The following is a 27,429-nucleotide window of genomic DNA, read 5'->3' as shown; positions in this document are numbered from 1 at the left end:
TAGATAAAATGTTTTGTTTTCACCACATACTTTCATTTACATTGTGTTCAGTCAACAGAACTTAGTCAAATCAAATTTTGAGAGAAAATAAAAACTATTAAAATGTATTTTCTTTTCAGGTTTTGAAGTTTGCACCTATAGTTAAGAACTTATTGTTTTATGGTGATTCTTTACAGAATGGCAATCTTAACAACAGAACAGAATTTAGCATTGAAGATACTGGTTTGCTGTAAGTTAAAGGTCCTGGGATACTAATGCAAGTCAGAAAATACACAAGTACCGTAGGTGTGTCATTGGACTGATTTATTTATCTTTTTCTTTTTGTGAAATGCCTTGAGAAGACATGTGTTATGAATTGACATTATACAAGCTGCAACTGATTTCACTTTTGGAGGCAAAGAATTAAGGCTTCAATTAAATTAAGAATTCATATTTTTGCATTTCTTCACCTTCCTAAAACAATGGCTTAAGTCATTATTTTTCCCAAAAGTGATTTAGGGGAGAAAAAAACAAACAAACAAAGAAAAAAACTATTAGTAAGGTGACCATTTATAAAGGTGTCTTAACTAAGACTCGTCACAATGAGAGAAAAAGTCAACGCTTCAATTCTCCAGCAGATGGAGCCTTTGTACAATATATGAAAAATATCAACGGCAGCGTCTGTGACAGTAAGACAAGCGGAAGCAGGGCGATCTTTGCCTCCGTAATTACTCCGTCGTTCACTTCTGTTTTTATTGCAGTCATAATCAGCGTATTTGCAGCTAAAATGGCTTTCACATACGAGGAACCACAACCAGAAAGTAAGTTTGTTAATATTTATTTTCGAATAAACGAAAGTTTGCTTTTTGATGAAGGCCTTTCATTCATTCCGGACTTGAACAGGTTCTAGGTGTTTTTTTTTAATGTATCCGATTATGAAACACACATTAATTTATGTGTTATACATAATTGTTATTCTCACAGTATTATCGTAAAAACGGACAGTAGGTTAGAAACCTATTCTGCTCTGCAGAGTTCAGGCCTACCCAGCCTGAACTCTGCAGGCTGCATAGGCGGCGGTTCACTTTTATTTCACACATTATATTGTCCAAATCCCTCTGTTTTAACTTCACATAGAAGATGTGTGTGTTTGTAAAGTATTTTTCTAGTCTACGATTTAAAACATTCTAAGAAATCATTTTTGCTGCGTCCTTTACCCGCATCGGCCTATTTTCCTATACGAGTGAATATTAAAATGTCACTGCTGTGTATAGAGAACACATAAATTGTATTTTTCTACGGTTACATATAAAGCGACTACTCCTTTGCCAGAACGTGATTAAGAATCATATAATAAGAAATAAAGTTTGAATAAGTCTAGTATGCATCAAAGTAACGAAAAATAAATGGCTTGCAGATAATACTACGTATGTTTTTCTACAGTATTAAAGTGCATCCTTAATTTCGCTCAAAGGTTTCACTTCCTTTATGTGAGTATTTATTGTGAACGGCAAATAATCAGCTTAAATGTCATCTGAAAGGGAGTTTATGAAATATATATTCAAATCACACAAATCACAGTGAGTTGCATTTTTAATTACAGTCCAAATGTGTTGTATTTACAATACAATTACAACATATTCAGTAAAAATATCTTAACCTTTGTTAGGAGGCACAAATAAATGCAGAGTCAGTAACTTTTCAGCAGTTGAGAGCAAACATGTGGCAACAGGGGATTTTCTTTTGAGCAGGAAGAAACCTTTAGCAGAACCAGGTTCAGTAAATTTAGCCATCTGCTTTAATTTGGAGGTATGAGTGTCATTATTTAAGATGCCAGTAGCAACTTACATCCACTGAGCATCAGTTTCTACTAATTTGTGCTCAACATAAGTAACAAATGAACAGATATTAAGGAGTTCCATTCTAACTGTTAATTTTTTTTCTCTTAGCGTCATATTTTTACAATATTTTCTTCTACACTATACATTATACACTTTTCAGAATATGAAGTTGATGCTTTTGAATATTATTGCTTTGTAATCTAGTAATCCTAGCCATATTGTGTTTTAATCTTAAAGGTGGGAAAGGCCTTCACACCCAGGAAAGTGGGTATGTTTATCCATTGTCTTCTCTTTTACTTTCATTTTGATAAATGCCAACATTTTCAAATTTAAACAAATATTTTCTAAATGAAACTGCGTGCAAACACATTTCTTTGTCTGTTACAGTGATGCGGGTTTCTCAGCTGACATGAAGCATGTCTCCAGTGACAACATTGCTGGATGTTGGTTGCCCAATGCAAATAAAAAGAGTTCTGTGAGACCCATGTTTATTGAGGCAGACATCTCTGAGCTGACAACGAAGGAAATGCCAGTGGAGTTTGAGCCTAACTACCGTGTGTTTACCGGGGAAGAGTTGGGTGAAGCGAGAAAGAGGAAGCAGTCAAGCCCTGACCCGGAAGAGCAACCATTTCAAGGAAAGATGGACGGAGGACCGAAAGAAGTGTTCGCTCCATGCCGCCCGAGACAGAAAGCTCTCAAAAAAATTCAAAACGGTCATCCGAGGGCTCCAGGGAGAAGAATTACTGATCGCCGCAGCACAAAATTAAAGTGGAAAACCTTGATTGGTGGTATAAAGTTAGAAATCTATTTATATTTCCTATGCTCAAAGTTAAAGAAACAATTTACATGAGAAATAAACACACATTGTGTTTCTTGTCTGTTTTTACAGTGTGTTGTTCCATGATGACATTGCAATTAGTTGGTGTCTGTGGCGCGTCGGCTGGTATGTTCTTAAAAACTTTTCAATATACTCCTCTGCAAACCACCAGAAACATTTAACTTACAAAACAATAATTATTACAGCACTGATATGGCTTATATTCATCTAGTTTAAGTGTAAAATTGATTGTCATTGAATAATGCAGGTTCACCACTTTGAATAAAATATACTAAGGTTAATGACCCAATCATTAATTAAAGTTGGAGAGCTAAAACTAATTATGACTTAGTTCAAACCTTCAGGATTTCACAGAAAAATTCAGAGATTCTATCATTCACTCTTACCTTTAGAAAAATTAAAGTATTCTCTTATGTAGACAGGAAGAAGCCATCTGTGTGTGAGGTGGGGATAGCAAATGCACCCACAAATGCACCATTTGCTGTTTTAATTTGACAGTGTGGATAGGGATGTATACTAACTAGAGCAGGAATGTCAGTGCCCAATGGTAAAAATACAACAATAATTTCCTCTACTCCACTATTAGAAAAGCTTCAAGAAGTTGATTTGTAGCCAACAATGACGAAGCATCTACTGGAGGATTGAACAAGGATTTTGCCATCCTTGTTCACTGTCTTGTGACATCACGCCTGGACTACTGCAACTCCCTTCTGTTTGGTCTCACCCAGAAATCTCTTCATAAGCTCCAACTGGTCCAGAATTCAGCTGCCCGTATCATTACCAAAACCCCATCCATGCACCACATCACTCCTGTCCTACAAAGACTCCACTGGCTGCCCACCAAGTTCCGCATAGAATACAAAATTCTTCTGTACACTTTCAAGGCCCTTTACAATCTCTCCCCACCATACCTTTCAAATCTTATTCATATTGCCATTCCCTCTCGCTCCCTCAGATCATCCTCCTCAATCCATTTCACTGTCCCCTCTGCCCGTCTCACCACCATGGGGAGCAGAGCTTTCAGTCGCTCTGCTCCTCAACTCTGGAACTCATTACCACCATACCTTAGAAATATAAAGTCATTATCAAATTTTAAAACCGAACTCAAAACACACCTTTTTAGATCTGCCTTTTCCACATGACACAATTGGTTTGCCTGATTTTACATAGTTTTTATATAGATACATTGTTTTGTTTTATTTATTTTTATCTACTTTTACTTGTTACATTTTATTTGTTTCTGTCACAGTTTTTTACTATTGTACGGTGTGCTTGAGTGCCAGAAAGGCGGCTTTGAAATAAAATGTATTATTATTATTATTATTATAAAGGTAGTAGGTATACGGCATGCAAACTGATGTGATATCAAGTCTTTTATATTTTAATCTGCTTTGACAATTGTTGATTGAAATCTGTTATATAATACAAGCAGAATTTTAAGAGAAGTCCTTTCTATCATCTGTGGCTGTCATAGATTAACTGATCTCTCATTCCTAACAAGACTTTGCTGCTTTACTCTCCAAATTAAATTGCAAAGTAAAATAAAATAACACCACAAACTATGAGACATTTCCACTAGCAACATTTTTTTTGCATAGCCTATACTCTTGTTTTTGTATAATGTCACTTTGACCGGCGGAGGCTCTGCTTTGGTAAGGAGGAAGTGAGGCGACAATATGTCTTTGAGGTGTTTTTATTTCGGAGCTCCAAGTTACACCACCATCCTCATCAACAACCACACTTAGTGAAACACAGCAGCTAACACTTATACCTGAGGCAAGTTCCACTTACACCAGGTGAAGGGGTGACCACAAAAAAAGGACAAACAAACACTATTTACACAAACCTACCAACAATAAATGATCCAACTAATATTTACATGCATGCAAATTATTAAAACTAAACTATTCTAAGGTCAATCAAAAAGTAACTGTAACAAAATAAATCCTCAGAGTGTTACCCCTCTTAATGGAAGCTGGTATGTTCCAGGAGCATTTGTCTCCCTCTCTGCTCCACCTTGCTGAGACACACCCAGAAAGGCAAGTACTCAATTAACTCAAATTGACTAATCTAAATCAAAACAAACTGACATTCCCCCCCCACATTCTCTGAACAGGAAAGATGGCCAGTCTCCCTACCCAAAAAGAATGTTCACCAAATGTCAAAGTAACTGAAATAAAGAACTGATACAAAATACATTTGAACTGAAAATAACATAATATCAATAATCAACATGGGATGGAACCCCTGGTCTCCATCACATATAATAACCATGTATGTTCTCCAAAGAAATGTTTACTTTATATTTATATATTTGTGTATTTACATGTGTCTTGCCAGATCTGAAGAAAGAAGAAAAATTACAAGATTTTGTTTTAAACGTGTTACTCTTAGAACTAGTACAGGCCATGATACTTATCTTAAGACTTGTCTTATTTTAACATCTTTTTAACATGATGTGCTAACATAAAAGCGAAAGTTTGAGTAAAAGAGTTCGTTAGTTGTTTTTTATTTGTTAAGTCACTGTTTTATTTTCTCACGTTGGGCCCACAGGCTCTTGCTTCACCTGCAGGGACAAGGCCAGATGTCCAAACCTGATAACGATATATGTAAAAAATGATCGTCTGGTCTATGACAGACCCAATGAAGAAGAAATCCCACAGTGTTCTGGAGCCCCTCCAATCACTCAGATCTGTTTTGTGTGCTGGTCTCAGTCAGACGTGAACATCTACTGTCCCAACAACATCACAACATTTGAGGCGGAGGACTGCAATGGCTCAAGAATCACAAACATCATTAAAGGGTGTAAGTATTTCATAAAGCACTTATGCTGAACTCGGCATAAGTGCTGAGTTCCTTATTGTGGAAGCCGCAGTTCCTCCCGTAATATTTTTAACTCCTTGAATATTTTACATGTTGACATATTTTCATCACAAACTTATGCAACAGACCAGTGCATCAAACTGAAATCATCACAATATCAGTAGGCGTAGTATCACAATCACAAAGGGCCACTTGGATGCAATATTTGGTAGAATCTCATATTACAAGTGTTTTGCTTTCTCATCCTGTATAATCTCTAAGGTACTCTAGGGTAAAGTATCAGAAATTTCTGAAATTATGCAATCATATAACAGACAAGTGTAAAATTGTAAAATAGATATATTGTTTCAACATTCTTACAACAAAAAAACCAAACATTTGTATTCATTCCCACTGAGTCAATGTTTTCTAAAAATATCTTTGCTGCAATTATTGCTGCAGGTGTATAGGGATATTTCTGTTCCAGCTTTTCAGCTTTTAATAGAAGGAGTCTGTAAATTTTATCTAATCTTCTTTGCAACATAGCTCAAGGTCAATCAGCTTAGACGAGGACAGAGGGTCTTTGTATAAATCCTACTTGAGATTGTTAATTGGTTTTAGGTCTACATTTTTTTTCATTATTTCTCTTTTTCTCTACAGTTTTAACTCATGTTTTAGTCATTTATTCAAAGAATATTGAAATGCAGACGTGTTTAGAATGTTGAAACTTTGGGGACTCGTTTCAATCCAGAAAGCTTTGAAATTTTATATCACAGTTTCGCCATTTTATAGTAAACTGAATAAAATATGTGATATACCAGTGCTTATACGTTCTAAAGTCAAAACAAAAGTTATACCTTTGGAATTATCATATCAAACGTTCATATTTTTTTCTGCCAGGATAAGAATTAAAAAAACAAAAAACTCCTTTCCTCTCTTGTCAACTCTTTTGTCCATTCATGTCAATTTTATGCTTTATTTTTTGCCTTCAGGTGACGTTCAGCAGAAGTCTTACTCTGCACCTAATGGACCAGCTAACAAAGCGAGTATGTATACGGTTTGGATCACAACACTATTGGCCTTTGCAGGTCATCGAAATAAACTCTGATAATTGTCATAAAAGCACAAGTTTCTAGATCTCTTTCTTTTATTGCAATGTGGCAGAAAATAAAGAGTGACAATGCTGGTTGGCTGTAGGTTTGGAGTCAAACCATTTACAGCTGGACAGAGAACTGATATCAGTACATATGGTTCTTTCTCTACCACTGAGCCCTGAGATAAACAGCTGGGCTGTCTTAATCTGTTCAGAAGGTAGTCAAGCAAAGAAACAATTCAAAATGCCTTTGAAAATGTATTTAACATCTAGTTTTTGTTCCAATACCATTTGCTATTTTTTGCTTCATTTGTAGGTCACACTCATTTACTTACTGGACTCATGTGTATGGTTGGTATGTATCATGGATCTTGATGGTGGGATAAATCAGCAAGCCTTTTTGTTTTTGCTTTGACTCAACTTGACTTGTGTTGTCATTTTACAGTTGCTGCTGTGATGCTGCCCTGAATCACGGTGATCTACATTGTGAGTCTGCCTGGTTGTCAAGACAGAACTTGCTATTAGATGGTCACAATAATGTAATGCATTGTGACGCAAAAAATGTAATTTTTATTTTCAAGTCTGGAAGAATCAAGATGGTTGATTAAATTGTTCATAGATTTGGATTTTTAAATAATTCTTCTTTACATTTCTGTTAATTTTCTGATTTTTTTTGTTTGTCATTTTCTTTTTTTAATCATATATGCATAATAAACTCAAAAATCAAATAATCCCAAAAATAAAGTAAGTCAGCTGTGATATTTTTAATCTCTAACAATTTACAGTAACACCATTTTGTATTTGTTAACATTATAGGAAATGTGATGAAAGCACTAAAGTAAATCCAGGTAGAAACTGCTTCTGTAAACACTTTTACTCCCTTGATTCTTTTTTTGTTGCTTGCTATTTTCCACTTGTGTATTTGTCTTTTTCTTTGTAGTAAACCACACTTTTTATTACTACTGTGATTTGCTAATCAATCAATTGCTGTCAACACAAGATTTTTTCAGGTTACTTAATTTTTAAATGCATGCTAGTCTTATTGACATAATACTGTTTGCAATTAATAAACAATAAAAATTACTGCCAACATGATATGGTTTTGGTTATTTAAAGCTATTGTGGTTTCAGTAAGTCCTAATTATATTTATATTGCCCACTTTGTTGAGTCATTGATTAAACAAAATCATCACTAATGAGAACAAGATTACTGTGTGGGCAGATATCACCGTTCAAAAATCTGCTTCTTTGAAGCATCAGTGAAGCATAAAGTGACACAGTGAATCTATTAAACCAGTCTCTGAACTCTTGACTATGCTTTTTTTTCCCCAGTTCATTTTCCCCAAAGCATATTTTACATTACAGCAACACTAACAATAGGTCAAAAATACTTTGATAGAAAATGATTAGACATGAGATTAGTGTCTGATGGCCTCCCCTACAGACACTCAGAGGACTGCAAGTGTGCATCTAAAATTAAACCAAAACTTTTAGGAACTACATGAGTGTTGTGTAAATCATTTTAAGAGTTGTTGTGAAATGGAGTCTCTCTCTCTCATTCTCTCTCTCTCTTTTATTCTCTCTTCATATTTTGCTATGTAAGGAACAACTTTTAAAACCTACAAACTCATCACCTTAGCTTGTAGGCTCAAAAATGAAAAGCCACCACGTGGTGAATGCTAGAGGTTAAACAGAACTTCCTGGATTAGTCAAAAACTTAGCAGACAGCTTTGGCATCGGCAGCTGATCATGATGCACGCTTTCACTAAGCAAAGGACAAAATGTAAGTTTTTTTTAGTTTCTGATTCGTCTAGCTGAGTCACTGAGAAACCTTGTATTTTATGCTGAGTTTTAATTTTCTTGCACTTATCGTAAGCCTCGGAAACAGCTCTTGAGAAACTTAGGTGGTAAACCAACACTTTCAGTATGAACTACCATTATGATCATCCCTTTTGTTCTGGTTTGAATGTGATTAACACATTCAGTATCAAAGCTTTTAACGGTTGTCATTCTTGGCAGGTAACCCAGGAATACCGAGTATTCCTGGTATTGTTCAGGTATTCCACAGTTTTTGACTAGCAATATTTAATCGTAATGGTGATGTGTTAATGTCAAATGCTATAGTCTTTGAAAATGATTTGCTAAATAAATATAGGATAATGCTGTATCAAACCGAAGGTGTGTTTAGAATTATCTACAAATGGTTTAAATGTTAGTCTGGATACCTGCACAGTCAAAAGAGAGGAAATGTTTGCCACATTCTCATTTATTGAATTTATGAAACACATCCATCTAAATGTTACGTAAACATGCTAAATTGGTGCCTGGAACAGTGTTGCAGTTGTCAACCCTTTTGTTTCTGCTTTTGATAAAATCCAAAAGCAGAAACAACCCAAAAGCATTTTGGACGACACGACTGCTTTACCTGCAGGGACAAGAGCAGATGCCCAAACAAAGAGACACGTTTAGTTTAGGAACTAAACATGTATCTTTTTGATTTCCCATGGTCTTTTTAGGTAATAAACACACAAGAAACTTTATCCTCTGACATATAAACCTGTGCTACTGACCATGTCATGGTCATATGTAATAAAACATTATGACAGCAGAAGCAGTTAAGACAGCAGCCATTTCAGAGACTCCATGAGTTGCATCATGTTTTCTGAAATGGAGGGCAGAAAAAGTGCAGTAGAAGATCTGAAAAGACAAAATCGCAATAACTTATTTTGTAGAAAAATAAGGGATTTATAACAATTATAAATGCCTGCCAGTTAGGGATATGATATTAATACATGCATACATAAATGAAAACCATTATTTGTTATTCTTTGTTATCCAGTTCAATGCAGTTTTATAGTTTGTGTCACTATAAAAAGCCTATAATTGTGTTAATTGAATTACAATTTGGAGTGTACCATATTGCTGTCACGACTGTTATTATGATATTAATATGCCTTTAGAATTTCTTACAAAGATATAAAAGAATGTTTATATGAAAAATAACATAATAGACATAAAGTCTATTTTGTTTCGATTCTTAAGTAGAAAAAGTAATTTGGCTACTTTGTCGAATTACTTCTCAAGTTTCTTCAGCAATTTAATATATTTCAAATCAATTCTCATAAGTAGAAATGAACTTTTATTTCTCTTACAGTGTTTCTTTGCTGTCTGGCAGCTGTGACACTAGCTACTATCTGTCATGGATCTGCTGGTATGTTTGTAAACACTTATAATCCCTTAATTTTATTTAATTGTTTAATATTATGGGCCATAAAATGTAACTTTCCTTGTTTGTAATGTATTTTTTAAAAACAGGTTTATTATCTTTTGACTTTTACTCAGTGAACTTGAAGCACATTATGTGTTTATATATCTTCATTTTACCCACGTTTCTCTAGATTGGACGACACATGACTGCTTTTCCTGCAGGGACAAGAGCAGATGCCCAAACATAGTGAGGATTTTTGGGCCTCATGACTCCCTTCTCTTTGAAAAAGAACCTAAAGAAAACATTCCAAATTGTTCTGGAGTTCGTCCAGAAGGAAAGAACTGTTCGGTATGCTATTCCAACTTCACCATCAAAATCTACTGTCCAAAAAACATCCAGAAATTTGAGGCAGAGACGAATGGACTGAAAATTACCAACATATCTAAAGGGTGTAAGTAAGGCATTGCAAAACATTCATCTTTGATGATGTTAAGTAACTGTTGTTTCACCACTGAAATGACATTGTTTAATTGCAAATCTGTTTTCTACTGTAATTTGAGAAAGCACAAAGTGCTTTTTAAGGTGGTGAGACAAGAGTGAGTCAGATTTTCAGAAGTACTTCACAAAACTGTGACTAAACATAAGAAACACATTGTCCTTTATTGGTTTCATGTGACCTACGTGAACAATATCTCCTGCTAAAAGTATGACACTTTAATGTAATATATATCAAATATATATTTACATAATAATAATAAAAATATTGAATTGAATTGAATTATTATTATTACTATTTAAATATACATTTTATTTATTTTTTATGTTATTTTTTTTTTGTAGGTGAAGAAGAGCAAAACACTAATCGTAGATTCCACGGACCAACTACTGGTGCAGGTACGCATACACACACACAACAGATGCGTAAACACATTGTTGCTGCCAGGTAGCTGACTGATTTACCATATCTGATAAAAATACTATTTAATGTGTAATAAAGTGCTCAGTGAGTATTTAAAATAGACTGAATGCTTTAACTTTATCTGGTATCAGTCTGCAGTAAAAGTTTACCGAGTGCTACAAGTAAGCATCTTATTTGCCTGATTGAAAAACCAATACTTTTATAATGAAGATTCACTTTTAAATTGAACATACATAACAAAATTAAGGCTAATGCCGCTTGACTTCCTTATCCCAATAAAGGCCAGATTTCTGCACACACTGGAGTAATCTTTGTTGGTATGTATTACGCATTACAAGTACAATAAAAGGATACTTTCTGAAAGTAGGTTACTGCTGCTTTGACTCAGTGTGTGACAAAAATATGTGTCTATATTACAGGTCTTCTTTTCATCTTGCCTGGGTGATCATATATAAAGCGTAAGTAAGATTCATCACACAACTTTCAAAACACTTTGCTGAGAAACTTAACCGTCCTAAATTTAGTTTATGCAGTGACATCTGATGTTTTCCTGTCTTCAGAAGACGTTGTATCAATGAATTATGAGGTTTGGAAAAAAAAACAAAACAAAACAAAATAAAACATTTACTATACAGTAAGTCTGCAGGCGCTGCAGAAATATACATAGACTCAGAAATGTATTACTGACCACTAGAGGGAAGTAGTAACACATTCACCAGAAAAGGAGAGCCAAAACATGTTTCATCTAATTTTAGGGTCGATTCAAGCAACACTTATTGTACTGAATGAAATGTTTAATTAAATTTGACAGTGAGGAGAAAACACTGGCCATTTAAATACAAACTATTTCAACCATCAAAATTGATTCTCTATCCAGTCGCAATCCTGTCAACTTTGCTTGACAGCAACTTCTTAACATTTGCAGTATTTTTAATCATTTGTTTTCTGTCATTTCCACAGATGCTCATCGACAGGGAGAGAAAAGAAAGATGTCAACACATTTCAAAATTGTTGAATTGGTTATGATTTGAGTTCATTTTAGAAAACTATAACCAGTGAAGTTTTTATTTTATTTTATATATTGATAGGCCTAATATGTTTCATATCCCTGTCAACAACATGTTTCTTCTGACTGCAAGTAACACTGTTGCTTTGGAGGGACCCAGCAAGAATCAACTTGAATCTGATGGAGAACAGAGAACCTGTGGAGGGAGGGATTATGGTCATGGAAAGGAGTCCATCCAACCTCAGAGACTTGTAACTCAGAGAAATAAATATTCAAAATATGAGTGTAAACTGTTTTTCTTTTTCAGAAATAATACTGCTTTTTGCATTGTTTTATTATTTCTTTGTTATCTATAGCAAAGGTGTTTTAGCTATATCTATAAAGCAATACATATTAAGTATCTTAATTGATTAAAAGTTTATAAAGTCATACTTTCAGTCTCAGCCGCAGTGGTGGCAGTCAGGGGGAGGGGACTTTTCTTTCAACTGGAAGAAATACACAGAGAAACAAACATCATGGCTGAAATGAAGCCAAAACATGAAAACTATAGAGCATAATATAATCACAGATGTGTTAATAAAACAGAAACACAGATCTGTAAACATAAATAGTTCCAAAACGGCACACATAAAATGAAAGAACAATTGGAGAAAGGTTATTAATTGGTTTTAAAAACATTGTTACATTGACATAAAACATTTAGAGGAAATTCTATAACTGGTGATTATATCAAGGTTAAGTTCAAAAGTTGCAATTAACTTCCAGAAAACAAAGTTATATTAGGCACTGGTTGATGGCACAAGGTGGATGTAGCCACAACAGATCAAATAGATTATTTGTCAAGTCAAAAACCAGCTAAAAATGGAAATACTTTTCATGTAGTTGATTAGGTCGTAACCAGTCATGAATCTGAAACTCAAATGTGAAACTGTCATTTCTAGACAGTTTGATCCATATTTGACCACATGAGTATCCAGATCAGAGATACAAGGTAAATGTGCTGCTGCTGTCCACAGCAAAGTTAGGGGGACAGTCACATCGTCATCATCATCTTCATCATCCATCCAAACTGCAGGTTGTAGTGCCATGTGCTTTATGGATGCAAATGCTTCCATATTACACTGATATTATATCCAGGTTATTCAGACCCAGATGCTTCAGAAGAAACTGCAGATTGATCACAAACAAAAATGATATATACCTAATGTGACAGATCAATATTTAAGATGAGCAACTTCACTTGACTAACAGTAAAGTAAATCAGAGGCCATAATATATAATTTATGTTACATAAATCATGATTGTAGTTTTTAATTAATCTAACCTCTTAATTTTTCCAGCAAAATGCTTTAGAGGAATTAGCCTGTGTCCACTTCACTCCTGTTGAATAGGCATAACTTATTTGGTGACATTTGGTGCATGTTGATAGCGGTTAATGAGACATCCACAGATGATCTGAGGATGTGACAGCTTCTCGACACATCCCACTGGGATGCCACTGACTGAATTAACTACCAAGAGATTTGAGAAAGAGTTAAAACTCAGCCAAAATTGCCACGATGCAAAGTCACAGGCGATATGTATTCAATTGGCTTTTTGCTTTAGACAGCAATTATAGTTTTTATATGGATAATGATTGATGATTTATATGGATAATTAATAAAGATTGACTTATTGCTTTACAAAGCTAAAATTTAACCTGCCAGAAAATGAGACTTGTTTTCAGGATATTTTTTAAAATTGATTTTATGCTTTATTCACAGTTTTTTATATGACCATGTGTCAAAAATAATTGAGTTTCCGTTTTTGATCTACATTACGGAGAGGTTTGAGTGGTTTTCCAGTCTATAAAGCGCCTGTATTTACTCATTACACGCAGTCTATACTATTCTCCCAGGTTCCTTTCGAAGCAGCCACCCTGTATAATAGTTCATACCCTGTATAATAGTTCATACTCTGTATAATAGTTCATACCCTGTATAATAGTTTATACCCTGTATAATAGTTTATATCCTGTATAATAGTTCATACCCTGTATAATAATTTATACCCTGTATAATAGTTTATATCCTGTATAATAGTTTATATCCTGTATAATAGTTCCCCCTTATCTTGGTAGGGTGGAAACTGTAAGCGAACTTTCTTTTTCTACTAGTACATTTACAGAATGTCAACCACAACAAAAACTGTTTTTGGATGTTTGGCACAGCTTTAAGGACTTCATTACATAATACACCATCTTTGATGTGTATTAATTTTGTACTTTCTTTGATGTGTACAATTCTGAATATTGTAGAGAAGCATGGCTTCACTGAGCGATATGACAGATAAAACTGTTATCAACCAGGCCGAAACCACCGAGTGAAACATTGACAAACCTCAACTTTGATGGCAGTGCCTGGATCGTACCAACTAGTTCCGGGTAGGAGAAACTTGTGAAACTATATTTTTCTGGCTATATTTGCTTATTGTAGTGAAATTATGAAGTAAAATGAAACAGTATAAAGAACTTTAAAGCTCCCAATACATATTTTTGGTGATAAGTATACACATATAAGAAAGAAAACAAGGAAAAAAAAATTGGATACCCCTCTGTGTTTCGCAACATGTCCGAACATTTACCTGTTGACTGTTTCTGTAATGTGAAGCATTCAGGTACCTCCTCTTCGCCTACAGGGCGTTCAAAATGGAGTGGGCGCTGCCTGGCTGGGATTAAAATAAGTGTTTCTGCAGTATTATTATTATTTTTTTTAATTACTTTGAATTTGTATTTAGTGTATTTTAACTAAGTCATCGAGGGGCGAGACTTAACCATGTTTTGGACGGTCTTCGTCGCCGTTTTAATGGCGACAGGTGAGTTGGCCTGTTTTTCCTTCAGACAGGGTGGGCCCTTCCGTGAAATCCGTTGTGTTTTTCTGCGCCTCTGTACAAAATAACTGTCTGTTGGCCTGCAGAGTAACAAATAGTTTTCTGTGTTGTTACAGTTATTTGTTGCAGATTGTAAAATTATAGATTTAATCCACACAGTTATTCAAAGAGATCGATTTAGTACTAAAAGCCTTTGGTTTCCTTTTTCGTGTATCCGTTTCTCTGTGACGGAACATTGTAATTCTGTTTCCAAAGAGAATGCGTCACATTTTGTGGGTAATTGTAGAAGAAAACATTGTCTAATTTGGGATTTTGAATCTGCAACTTTTCCCTGTTAAGGCTCATAGAAATGTAACATTTCCACATAAAACATATCAAACTTAAATTCCGTAAGATATTCCGAGTAGAATCCGCTATTGCTTGCATTTAAACTTATTTAGACGCCGGATTGAATCTTCATTTTAATCTTCGAAGTGATGTTCCTCTTGTTGAGCCTGACAGACCTGTGAAAACGGGGCTAACACACTGGAGTAGATATTTAAATTACCCCAACTCATTTATGTGGACAAAGATGCATTTACTAAACAAAAGAATGGGAAAAGCTTTTATTTTGACTCCTCAGCTTTATAATATCTTAAGCTAATGGGAATCAGTGGGACATGACTAATGTGGGTCAGCCTGAAAGAATGACGCATGGCTGTGACTCAACTTGCCCACACTATGAGTGATACTATGAAGAAACATTGTTTACGCACCACACCTTGAATATTGCAGACTACGGTGATTTCCATGGCCAAATTTGCAAAAGCAATGTAAAATTTTGACTTTTATTAACTTATTATATTTTCCAAACCTTTCCAGAGTCTACTTGGGCTATTGAGGTTACCTGTCCAACCAAGAGGTACGTTGTAATGCTCTTCCAACCTGTCACACTCAATTGTGAGTACACAACGAGTGCCACTGCCCATCCTATTGTCACATGGAAGTACAAATCCTTCTGCCGGGACCCCATCAAATTGGCACTTAGCCCCAGCAGTACGGATACAGCCATCTCTCAGGCCAACATTGACCCCATCAACAACTGTCCTGATGCAGACAGAACAATCCGCACTGTGGCAGTTAAGAACGGCGATTCGGTCGTACTGGGCAAAGAATACGCAGCTCGCAAGATCAACATTATAAACAGTAAGTTAATAAACAATACTGGGTAAATCTCTACTAAGGGTTGAATGAAATATGATAGGAATTTTGTATTTTGACAGATGAACTGGTTTTAGAAGGAGAAAGTCATCAAGAAAAATATGTTTGCTAAAATTTGGAGTTTCTGTATTAAACATTGACGTAAAACTAAGTCACACTCAAGTTGCACACTCAAAACATTTAAATATTTTCTGTTTCAGTTTTGGTTTTTTTTCCACTGTTGTACAGCAGATATGCTCTGTCTTAGCTTTGTATAATTTAATATCAGACATTTTATATATCTATCTGCTTGTTTGACGTCGAACCTTTGTGTATTTTTAGAAGTTACTTTTCTGTGCTGCGCTACAAAAAAACAGATGTGAATATAGTATTAATAGAAACAAAATATGTCTTACTTAATGCACGTGTAAGGTTTACTTGTGTAATCCTTTATAAATGCTTCAAATTATTATGGAAGGTGCCTGATTCATTATGAATTATTTTTTGCACAACCTGTCAAAGCAAACGTCAAAGCAAGATGGCACAAGTCACCGCAGGATCAAATTGTGCAACTTGGGTAAATTAGCTTCATGCTTTAAGTGTTTTTTTTTTCCTGAAAATGAACTGACATCACTTGACAAGTGCAAGAAAATCTCATTAAATCGTAATGTGCATTTGGTCATCTTGGACGTTCCCCAGCTTCAAATGTGAAAGTACTGCCATATAAGATGAAATTGAATTATAATATTGGTAAATAATTTAAATAAATTCTCCCCCACAGAGGCAGACCTGCAAATCTCTGACACTCAATGGGGGGAAAGTGGTGTTTACTTCTGCACCGTGGTGTCACCCACGGATATTTCAGGGAATAATGAAAAATTCACTGAATTAATTGTGCTTGGTGAGTTTTGCTATTTTAATTTCTTTATTTCATGTCTATGTTTCTTGATGATCATTTTTTCTTTTCTCACCATCTCCTTTCTCATTTCTGCTCCCATTCACTAAAATTATTACATGTTCAGAAATATACCGGTAAAAATAAAATTACCAAAAGCAGTGTGGGCAAGTTACTGAACTATTTTGGGATTTTATGGTCAAAAAGATATTTTCCACAAACCTGATTAAGCAGCAGAGTTAGATACCACCCTAAAGTAATTGCAGCTTTATCTGTCTTTCACAGAGAGAAAGACTAATACTACTGACCTCCTGCCTGGCATTGACTTACTGGTTATGGAAGGTAGTACAATACCCTGGTGTGAGAGGAGTAGGGGATATTGGGTGCATTAGCTTTCATTTAGATGAATAGATGGGATGACTGCCCTCTGACTGCTTTACTGAGGGACTTTGAGCTTGTGTGCTCTACCTTAAATAAAATGAACAATTCTCAACTCTTTAGACAGCCTTAATATAAAATTGTGAGAACAACTACCAAGTACTCTGTCACGTCTTGAGAGATGGTGCACTTCTGAAAGTCCTGATGTAGATAAAAACACATCACATCGAGGAGTTCCTCTCATCTTCTTTTTTGGCAACACTTTATTTGAAGGGGAGGTGAATAAGACTGACATGACACTGTCATAAACATGACATAACACCTGTCATGAACATGAATAAGCCTTCATGAATATTTATGACTGTTGTCATAAAGCGTCATTCGGTAAATTACGACACTTTTAATACAAATTTGACATTATTCAAAATGTCTTTGTAATTACAACTTGACATTAACCAATAAATCATTACTGATATAAATTTGTTATAAAAGTAGTACTGATTCACTTTAAAAATGTAGGTAACTTTATATTATTAAAGGTAAAGTTTAAGCAGTAATGATTTCTTGGTTAATATCAAGTTGTCATAACAAAGACATTTTGAATAATGTCAACTTTGTATTAAAAGTGTCATAATTTACCGAATGACGCTTTATGACCACAGTCATAAATATTCATGAAGGCTTATTCATGTTCATGACAGGTGTTATGTCATGTTTATGACAGTGTCATAACAGTCTTATTCACCCCCCTTCAAATAAAGTGTTACCTCTTTTTTATATGTCTTTACATTTTCTGAACTGCATTGTTTTATTTCTTTTCAGTTGCAATATAGATTTAATCGCTGAACAACAAAAAAACAACTCTGTGCATATTTCTTAATTTGTGTGCAGGTTGTTTTGTTGTTGTTTTTTTTGTTCCGTCCTCAGTGTCCCCTCTGTCTGTGTTATGGGCTGCCTGAACAAACATGCAGAGTAATCTGGATTTACCAGTTTGACATGTCCTTAAACATGTTCACATTAACATGTTAGGGCTCATGTGTTTTTTTTTTCTTTCTTTTTTAAGAACAAAATTGGCTTTTCACAACACAGACTTTCTTTGCTGTTCTGCGTAGATAATTAATACAAAGTCTTTGGGAATAAAATGTAATTTTTTAAAAACTTTTTTGTCTGATTCATTTCCTCCCGCTTTGTTTGTAGTGCACATTTGTACCTACAAATAAACGTGTTTGGCTACCTATAAGTACCTTTTGGGTTCATGGGTAGTGTAGTGTGCTTTTTTTATCTGGAGTAGAGACAGACTGCAAACATTATGATATCATATGTGTCTCTCTTTGATGCACACAGACTGGCTCCTGGTCCTTCTGGTAGTCTTGGGCTTCTTTTTGCTCCTTCTTCTCATCGGGATCTGCTGGTGCCAGTGTTGCCCTCACACCTGCTGCTGCCTCATCAGCTGCCCCTGCTGCCCAGATCGCTGCTGCTGTCCGCGAGCATGTAAGTATCAAGTGGAAAAAGAATGAAGATTTCATCTAGTGAGGAGATCTAAATAATGAATTATCAGACACTCTTTTAGTTGATTATTTTACTGGCTTTTCACTACTTCTTGAGCTCGTAATCATCTCTTAATCATACTTGCAGTCTGTGTCTAGGGACTGCAAGTGGAAATTAGCATTTTTTGCTATGACCTGGTGCCATGCTTCTCTTCTTTTGAAAGGTTAATGAAATGTTGAACACTGTCTCTGTGTAAATAAACTGTAAACAGTATTTGTTTGTACCTTTTGGTTAAAGGGAATTTGTATATATACTTTAAATCAATACAAGTTAACATTCAAGAGGCTTTTAGCTAATACTTACAGTATTATGTCATTTGATAGTAATTGCACACCTTGAGTCAGATTGTGTAGTAAAACGTACAATCACTAAACACACTTTGGCAAATTAGATTTTTAATTTATTTTGAATGATTTAGATATGTTTGTCCCCAGAGTCTCTGCTGCCAAAGAGAGGATATGTTGCAAGTTTTTGACTTCTTAATTTTCTTAATTAAAAGTTCTCTAAAGCACATGCTGATAATCTATTTAAAGGTCATAAATGGTGGAAGTTCTTAGTACTGCTGTATTGTTTTTGTTTGCTTCCCCTCTCCATGGTTGGATTTTATGCTTTCTGTCCTTGAACAATCTTTAACTATCAAACTACTTTGTTTCCAAATGTTATCTGCTCTCTCCCATTATGTTGCAGTGTATGAGGCAGGAAAAGCAGCGAAGAAAGGTGTGCTCAGTCAGTATGCTCCCACCATGTATTCTGGCATGTATGCTCAGCCTGTGTACGGCGGCTCACAAGGTAACCAGTCCGCCATCCCCCTGCTGCCCTTTCACAACGGAGTTGGACAACCACAAAGCAATTACGGCCACGATTACGATGCTGCCAGCTCAGGTAACTTTACAACAAATAGTGTGGATGTTTTAATTATCATAATGACATGAACCTAAGTAAGTTTAAATTAAGTTTCTCATTTTTTTGCAGTGGGTCATGGGTCTCATGTGCCTTTGCTGCAGGACAGTGGAGGAGATCACAGTGAGTTAAGGGAAAATAGCATTCGGTGTGTCGTGGCGTTTATGTGGGGTGGGGGTTGTTCTTGCTCTGTTGGAGGAGTTTCCTTATCACAGCATTGTGGAAATTCCACCTTGATGTGGCTTGTGGCTTCGCTTAGTTGTGAAATGACTAAAGTTGGCTTTAAAAATCTAAACTGGGCAGAATTTCCTCCCACAAATTCCTAAATAATGCGTTTAGATAACTATAAATTATTATAACGCCAATTCTCAATAAAATCCATTTAATTTACATACAAACATGTTTTCTTACTTGAATAATTTCTGCCCCCTAGTGTCACAGTTTAGTGTTGCATACTAAAGTGTGTATTCCCAACAGTTCTTCAAAGTATTTAGCAAAAAGAAAAAAAAAAACAAGCAAATCATGTAGGTCAAAGAAAAGAAATTATAAAAACAACTGGCAAACATCAAAGGAGGGGCCAGATGCATTCACAAAGATTACATTTCATCTTGTGATTTGTTTGCAGCCCGTTCTATAATTTTTGATTTAATGTTACAGCTGACATGAGTAATTTCCTTATCTATCTATTTAGTGCTTTTCTTGCTGATCTTTTTCTGTGTAGCACCTATTTACATAACACTATTGGTGATGGAGGTTCAATCCAAAGGTTTACATTTTTTAAAATTGTAAATCCAACATTTCTGCACTGATCAGAAATGACAAAGTGAGATGAAACGTTATGAAACAGCCACATTAAGCTAGGAAACCTCACATCAAGGCCTGTATAAAAATGTGGTTTTGACACAAGGTATGTGTCCTTACTGTATTTGTTGTAATAGTATAAATAAATTAGAATGGAAAAAGTCATAATCATTTATGTGCAGTGTAATGGACTTTTTACTGATTAAGAGAAGTTTCAAAAGTAGTGACAAACATACTCCTTTTTTCTCCACAGCTCGTAGTGGTTATCGCATTCATGTGGACCCAGATGGAAATGCAACCCGGGCCATTTACTACATGGAGAAGGAGCTGGCCTCATTAGATCCCTCCAGACCTGCAAACTACAGCCGCTGTGAGTGACTTCCTGTGGTTTTGTCATGCTGGTGTGCCACCACCTACGCTGGCTAAATATAAATCAGGTTTCTGTCAAAGTTCAACATATTACGGAAGTAGTTCATTGCAATTGTTCAGTGTCTGAAAGAGTTATGACCCAAAATATTCATGTTTTCGATTTATTATTTTCCCATGATATGAGAGCTTTGAAAAAGTGTATCTGTCTCCCAACGATGCAACCGCACAACATTAAAAAAAAATGTTGTGCGGTAAAAAAAAAATTTTTACTGTCAGGTAAAAATTAGTTTTTTACCTGACAGTAGATCTCATTGAGCTTGCATTACTCACACAGAATAATTAGGTCACAAAGTCTCAGCATGTATAGGATGCTGTGGCTTTACACTCTCCACCCTCGCTGTTTCATGTTTTGTGAGAAATCAAGTTGCAGTTACATGTGGTGATTTTACCTTCTGGTTTCATATTAGTTTTCAGCAACTTCATGATTTTTATTTTTTTCTTACACTCAAAATCTTGAGTTTTTTGTAGTTTTACTCAAAACTAAAGTAGAACAGTCATAACATCAGAACCCTAAAATAAAGAATCCTGGTTGTTGTTTTTTTCTTGTTGTTTTTTAAAGTGGTTCAAGTTACAATTGAAATTCTTTATCATTAAAAAAATACTACGTATGACACATTTTTCTCAAACTCATGAAAGTTTGTGGAAATTATTGCCTTTGTAAATTTAGGGAAAACTTCAGATATAATCTGTGATTCCTGTACAATACTTTCTGTTTGGTACTTTACTTCTACCTAAACTTTACATGAATATTTCTTTATTATTATTATTATTATTATTATTATTATTATTATTATTATTATTTTCCTAGTGGAAAACATGAGCACAGTCACCTCCCTGCATGACAGCGTGGAACCTCGAGGACGCGGCGGTCGCCCACCGATGCCCACACTTTACGACCGAGACGAAGCCATGAGCACCATCAGCAGCGTTTCCCAGCAAGGGCAACGTCGTGACGACTACCCACGCCACGGTGGAGGTCACATGGGCGATCGAGCACGTGCCCGCTCTATGGATAACCTTGATGACGTTGGACGGCGAAACAGAAATGATCACCCGCCTCACAGGGGCCCCGATGAGCCCAGAGGCAGGAGAGGGTGAGTCTTACCTTTCAGTACAAATCCAGTATTTACAAATCCAATTTATTTATTTTTTTACAGGCACCATTAATAAATAACTGCATTTTAGACTTTATTACTGCATTCTTGTGTTTTAACTGCACTTGAGGTGTTACATGAGTTGTAATTTTCCAGTAGCTTCCTCCACTCCCTCTCAATTAATATCTCTCTTTTCAGGTTAACTGAGCAAACTATGTTTGGTAAAGTTATTTCAGATGTATTTTCTGAGTGAGATGCCATTTTTAGGGCAGCAGTTAAATAGCCAAAATGAAATAGTTTTCCTGTTATTTATTTTGTGGTGTCAGACACTAGGCTTATCAATTATTAGATTCTACATGTCCTGGTGCTCCAGCTTTTACTGAAAACAAGAAGCCATGTGTTTTACTTCAGCAACGCCTCATCAGTCAGATTTAGGTCCACGCATGTAATGATTCTTGTTGCTTTTAAATATACCTCAAACATCTCATAAGTAACAATTCTCCACTTCTCAAGTTCTTAGAAAAACATTTGGTTTCAGACATGCCAAGTTTTTCCTTAAAATCTACAGTTTTAAAATGTATTTCTTTTTGTCAACACTTGTTCAAGCCATAACCTTTTATACAACTATAATAATACAACAGTTGGCCACATATATCAACAGGTCAAATATATACATACAACCCAACCGCGAAACATAAAATAAAAAATAAATAAACATACATACATACAGCCCACCAACAGGAACATGAAGGGGACAAGGTCGAGCCCCTGGAATCGTTTCGGCTACATATTTGATCACTTTTCGTGGGTGGAGATGGAAGAGTTTAACTTCATAGCATCACCCACTTAAAAGTGTAACATCACTCACTGTCTTTAAGACATATTTTTCAAAACAGCCAGAAAGTCAGTAGAACTACTGCTAAGGTTTACTTACAAGAAGGAAAAAAGTCTTACTAATCACGTGGAAGCTGTAGTACTGAGTAGTTCTACTTTGTAGTCTTATAATGTTCAAAGTTTTCTCTAGTTCAAAAGATTCGATCAGAGCTTCAATAAGAGTGTTTCTGCTGTCTTATCAGCTCTGATGACGAGTGGAGCAGCAGCGCTCGCAGCGGCTACGATGACCGGAGACGTCGCGACTACTCCCCAGATGATCACAGAGGAAGAGACAGAGGGCCGCAGGGAGACCTCGCCGGGCGCCGTACCCATAGTCGCGACGACCTCATGGACATCGAGAGGGACCGTAGGTATGGCGGCGGCACCAGGGGTGGCCGGGAGGATTACGACGACAGCTTTCTACGAGAGGCTATGGAGAGGAAACGGCTGGGGGAGCAACAGAGGGCGCGCAGCCAGGAGCGACTGGACAACGAGAGTGACCGGTCGGAACGGGGAAGGGGTCAACGTGGGCCACCGCCGCTTCCGCTGAACCCGCCGTCTGGAATTCCTGGTCACCGGGACGATTACCCGCCACCTCACCCGCCTCCATACAGTGACAACGAGAGCATCTCATCTTCAAAGAAAACGAACCTCCGCAAGGTGAGTCACGACTTCTAAATGCTTTTAGAAACTTGCGAGTAAACGTTCTGACTCAAAGAAAACTAATGGAGACTGATGTTGGTGTAACATACTGCAGCTAACAGACGATTCTGACGACACATGAAATGTCATCTTAAAATCATTTCATCTGTTGAAGTATTTTACAGCAACTCCTCAGTCACAGTGTGGGCGTGTCACTCACTTATGATAATGATCCTAGAAAGAAATATTTTTAACCATCTTCCCTATAATTCATGAAGAAAAGTAGGAAGGAGCTAAAATTTGGTATTGGCAGGTCCAAGCTTTTAAAAATAAATAAAAATAAATTGGTCCCATCTCTACTGAAGTCTGATCCCAGTGCAAGGCAACAATTGACATCCCTTACATAAATAATGCAGACGTACCAGTTTAATTAACTGGTAAGTCTCTAAAAACTTACCAGATAACAATGCTGAAGAAAGTTTAACAAAATGTACACATTTAAGTTGTAGAAATAGACTTAATGCTCTCCTACTTATTGAGTGACTAGCACTACATGGAACAGGAAGAGAAAATATAGATTATGACTTTACAGAAAAATGCATGTTTTCTGTAGATTTTTGTGGTTGTTTTGTAAAACTGACATGTCTGCGCTTGCTTTGCAGAATGGAGCGGTGAGTCGTGAAAGCCTGGTCGTGTGAACCAAACTTCAAAGCAGCTTTGACCGATTAATAAAGATGCAGTTGGTTTCTGACATTGTGAATATTACTTCCACTGCTAATCTGATGTCCTGATTTTATTTGTTTGGTAGTTAATTCAAAGTTATGTTATGTATTTTTGGAGGTACAACTCTGTGCCGCCTAATGTATATAAAATGTGGCTGCCACAAGTGCCTTAATGTGTACAGAGTTAGAGCTGTAGATCCTAAATCATTTTAATCATCCTGTTCTGTTAGTGGTTTTACATCTTGACAAGTTCAAGTAAAAATGCTTCAGTCGGGTTTTCATACTTTGATCCTTTGAATTAGTGACTAGTTTTAGTTAACTTGCAGGTGTTCATGTAGATTTAGAGTTTATGTTGTTATGCGCTTTGCTTTTTTACTTGTGTGTTTTTTTTATGGATTTATGTACATTTAAATAAAATTGTTTTTCTTATTGATTAGTGATTAGTCTTGTCACTGTTTTTAGAGACTTGCTGAACAAGCTAGTCTTTCATGGATTTTTCAAAGATGTGCTGTTTTAATTCATATTGTGATGTACAGCTGACCAGTTTTATGCTCTGAACATTCAAATGTCATACAATGTAATTTTACAATAAAGATTAATTTTTTTGCTAATCTGTGCAGCGATTTAGTGATTTAAACAGTTTCACCACTAGATGTCATCATCTTGTTTAGTTTATAAGTGTGATTGTTCTGTTTTACACAAGCTTTTTTTTTTTTCAAAAACACTAGAATGGTAAGTAAATCTTCTACTTTGCATAATTTAGATATTTTTTGGAGGGTTTTGAAAGCATTCAGATTTCTATTAAGTTGATATATATTTTCCCCTGCAATCTGTTCATATGTCATTGGTACTGAATAGTGGGATTATTATACTTTGACATAGTGGAAAAAAGTTGATATTTGAGCAGGGTTTTGAAAATAATTAATATTGGATCAATAATGTTTGAATATCAACTTGATTTTAATCTTTGCATTATGGATCAGGGCAGGATTCCCCTCAGTCAATAAGAGACTGTACAGTCATTTTTACAGAGAAAAATCTGAGATGTTCTTTGCCAAACATGCGTCCGACTACAAAGCATCTTACTCTTAATCTTACGTACATCTCACCGCATCATCCATCCATCCATTTTCTTGCACCCTTTTTCCCTCAGTGGGGTCGGGAGGGGTGCTGGTGCCCATCTCCAGCCAACGTTTCGGGCGAGAGGCGGGGTTCACCCTGGACAGGTCGCCAGTCTGTCGCAGGGCAACACAGAGACACACAACCATGCACACACACACTCACACCTAGGGACAATTTGGAGAGGCCAATTAACCTGACAGTCATGTTTTTGGACTGTGGGAGGAAACCGGAGTACCCGGAGAAAACCCACGCATGCACAGGGAGAACATGCAAACTCCATGCAGAAAGACCCCAGGGAATCGAACCCAGAACCTTCTTGCTGCAAGGCAACAGCTATACCAACTGCGCCACTGTGCAGCCCCTCACCGCATCAATACAAACTAAAGTCATATCTGTAGTTTACTCTGTTTTTGAACTGATCCAGGTTGCACATGGTATGTATGTCACCTTTTTATTTTGACAAGTGAGTCAAGATTTCACTTTTTGGTAATTCTACTGATTGTAAATCAGTTTGATTGGCTATATATTAGACTGACTTCATGTAAGGTTAAAGTTGCCCCATCTAAACCACAGTTAGGCTCCGGTTAGCCTCAGTTTATAAAACAAGTTTATTTTCTGGTTAACTGAGTTGAATCAGTTTTCTGATGTTGTAGAACAATATTACATTTAACTGCAATAAACTTTTTGTGTTGATGCAATAAGTATCAGTAACTGAGAGATGAGATGTTTTACTTCCAGTTTAGTGATTGTTACAGAAATTCATGGTAAAACAATTGAGTGAATTTTATGATGTGTAGTGAATTATGGGTGAAAACAAAAAGAAGTAATGGTGTCACTATTTTCTACTTTTTAAAAAAGAATGTATGCGTTAACCTAATTACGAATAGCTGTGCTGTTTTTTCCTCACTTGGTTCTTTTGGAGACTGAGTTTAGAAATAAAACTTCTCAGACTTGGCATGAAAGTTAAAACGCACAAAAAAGACATTATGTAAAACCAATAAACTGCAGATTATGAATGCATTTCAATCGAGACCATTGTTAAACTTTCACCCATTCTCTCATTTCCATGTGCACCTGCAGATCCTTCACACAAACGTTTTCATTATTCATGGAATATTCTGTGGTTATAGTATTTGGCAAACTCCTGATCCAAATATTTATGTTACACCCCCACCAAGTTTGCTTCGCATAGTGGCATGTAGACTCTTGGATAATGTAGGAGGACCTCCTCCAAAGAAATACAGAAATGAACAGTAGCAGAATTTTCATGGTTGTAACTGCAGACAAAGTGAAAATGATGACGGGTTGAAAAGCCGACTGACCTTTATGATTTTCCAGTTATTTATGGAGGACAGCTCTAAACAGCTGGGTTTTTAGCCTTGATTTAAAAGAGCTCAGTGTTTTAGCATTTGTCAGTTTTCTGTAGATTTCTTCCAGATTAGAGGAGCATAAAAACTGAGTGCTGCTTCTCTATGTTTGGTTCTGATTCTGGAGATGCAGAGCAAACAAGAACCAGAAGACCTGAGTAGTCCATAAGGTTGATACAATGACAGCAGGACAACAGGTGTTTAATGTATTTTGGTGCAAAGCCACTCAGTGATTTATAAACTAATGTTGTCCAAAGTCCATTCTCTGAGCTATAGGGAGCCAGTGACTTTAGAACTGAGGAGATGTGCTTTATCTTCCTGGTTTTAGTGACAACGTGAGCGGCAGCATTCTGGATTAGCTGCCATTGTCTGATTGCATTTTAGGCCAACCTGTGGAGTAATCAAGTCTTGAGTTTCTCAATATCTTGTTAAGAGATTACTCCTTTAATGCTTCACCTGCTGGTCACACTGGAACATTTCTTGTGGTGATAAAAGGCTGGCTTTGTAATCGGTTTTATGTGCCTCTGAAGGTACAGTTCTCAATCCATCACTACACCGGACAGCAAGTGAAGTGCATCCCGCGAGATGGTCACTATAAAAGGTCATTAACAAAAATCATTCAGTTTATGCTCACACTCCTGATTCTAATATCACGATTCACTCAGCATTATTTTGCAGTAAAGATAAAAATACATTTATATGTATTTTAAGCTCTACCAAAAAACCCACAGTGTTAGGTTGTTGTTTTGTTTGATCTTCAGGCTGCTGAGATTGTTGCACTTGTAGTTATCTGGTTCTAATTGAAACTAACTAATTGAAACCGAATCATGAAACTGACCTGGTCATGATTCTGACCACTCTCTGAGTCATGAAGACAGCCTGTTACCATCAGGTCAAAGATACAGGGTTATTAAAATTAAAATGA

At 36.0% G+C, this 27,429-nt stretch overlaps 2 protein-coding genes across 3 annotated transcripts; both read left to right on the top strand.

Moving 5' to 3' along the window:
• The first annotated feature begins 578 nt into the window (after window positions 1-578).
• LOC145555268 (uncharacterized) lies at window positions 579-11,969 on the top strand. Its single transcript, XM_081616824.1, has 14 exons — window positions 579-800; window positions 2,058-2,088; window positions 2,208-2,608; window positions 2,710-2,763; window positions 5,212-5,463; window positions 6,453-6,506; window positions 6,870-6,908; window positions 6,999-8,336; window positions 9,708-9,764; window positions 9,952-10,212; window positions 10,602-10,655; window positions 10,962-10,997; window positions 11,100-11,138; window positions 11,641-11,969. The coding sequence occupies exons 1-8, from the start codon at window positions 638-640 to the stop codon at window positions 7,019-7,021; spliced, it is 1,017 nt and encodes a 338-aa protein (XP_081472950.1). The 5' UTR covers window positions 579-637; the 3' UTR covers window positions 7,022-8,336; window positions 9,708-9,764; window positions 9,952-10,212; window positions 10,602-10,655; window positions 10,962-10,997; window positions 11,100-11,138; window positions 11,641-11,969.
• Window positions 11,970-14,327: 2,358 nt separating this feature from the next.
• On the top strand, window positions 14,328-24,626 carry lsr (lipolysis stimulated lipoprotein receptor). Of its 2 annotated transcripts, XM_081616810.1 has the most exons (11): window positions 14,328-14,539; window positions 15,416-15,739; window positions 16,515-16,634; window positions 16,914-16,970; window positions 18,351-18,497; window positions 19,242-19,436; window positions 19,527-19,577; window positions 20,509-20,625; window positions 21,493-21,778; window positions 22,855-23,311; window positions 23,956-24,626. In XM_081616810.1, exons 1-11 carry the CDS (start codon window positions 14,500-14,502, stop codon window positions 23,989-23,991), a joined length of 1,830 nt encoding a protein of 609 aa, XP_081472936.1. In that variant the 5' UTR covers window positions 14,328-14,499; the 3' UTR covers window positions 23,992-24,626. The 2 variants fall into 2 exon arrangements, with proteins under 2 accessions (XP_081472936.1, XP_081472937.1); XM_081616811.1 differs by lacking the exon at window positions 16,914-16,970.
• The last annotated feature ends 2,803 nt before the right edge of the window (window positions 24,627-27,429 follow it).

This window comes from Poecilia reticulata, chromosome 16 (assembly GCF_904066995.2).
Source record: "Poecilia reticulata chromosome 16, P_reticulata-male-v2, whole genome shotgun sequence".
NCBI classification, from domain to species: Eukaryota; Metazoa; Chordata; class Actinopteri; order Cyprinodontiformes; family Poeciliidae; genus Poecilia; species Poecilia reticulata.
Note: the sequence above shows the minus strand (reverse complement) of the source record. Positions and strands in the feature narration are given on the sequence as shown.

Excerpts from the sequence above, each read along its gene's own strand:
- LOC145555268 (XM_081616824.1), top strand. The coding sequence starts at position 638 with ATGAAAAATATCAACGGCAGCGTCTGTGACAGTAAGACAAGCGGAAGC. Across the intron at positions 801-2,057 it reads CGAGGAACCACAACCAGAAA|GTGGGAAAGGCCTTCACACC; the intron begins GTAAGTTTGTTA and ends TTAATCTTAAAG. Across the intron at positions 6,909-6,998 it reads TGGACTCATGTGTATGGTTG|TTGCTGCTGTGATGCTGCCC; the intron begins GTATGTATCATG and ends GTCATTTTACAG.
- lsr (XM_081616810.1), top strand. The coding sequence starts at position 14,500 with ATGTTTTGGACGGTCTTCGTCGCCGTTTTAATGGCGACAG. Across the intron at positions 14,540-15,415 it reads CGCCGTTTTAATGGCGACAG|AGTCTACTTGGGCTATTGAG; the intron begins GTGAGTTGGCCT and ends AAACCTTTCCAG. Across the intron at positions 23,312-23,955 it reads AGAAAACGAACCTCCGCAAG|AATGGAGCGGTGAGTCGTGA; the intron begins GTGAGTCACGAC and ends CTTGCTTTGCAG.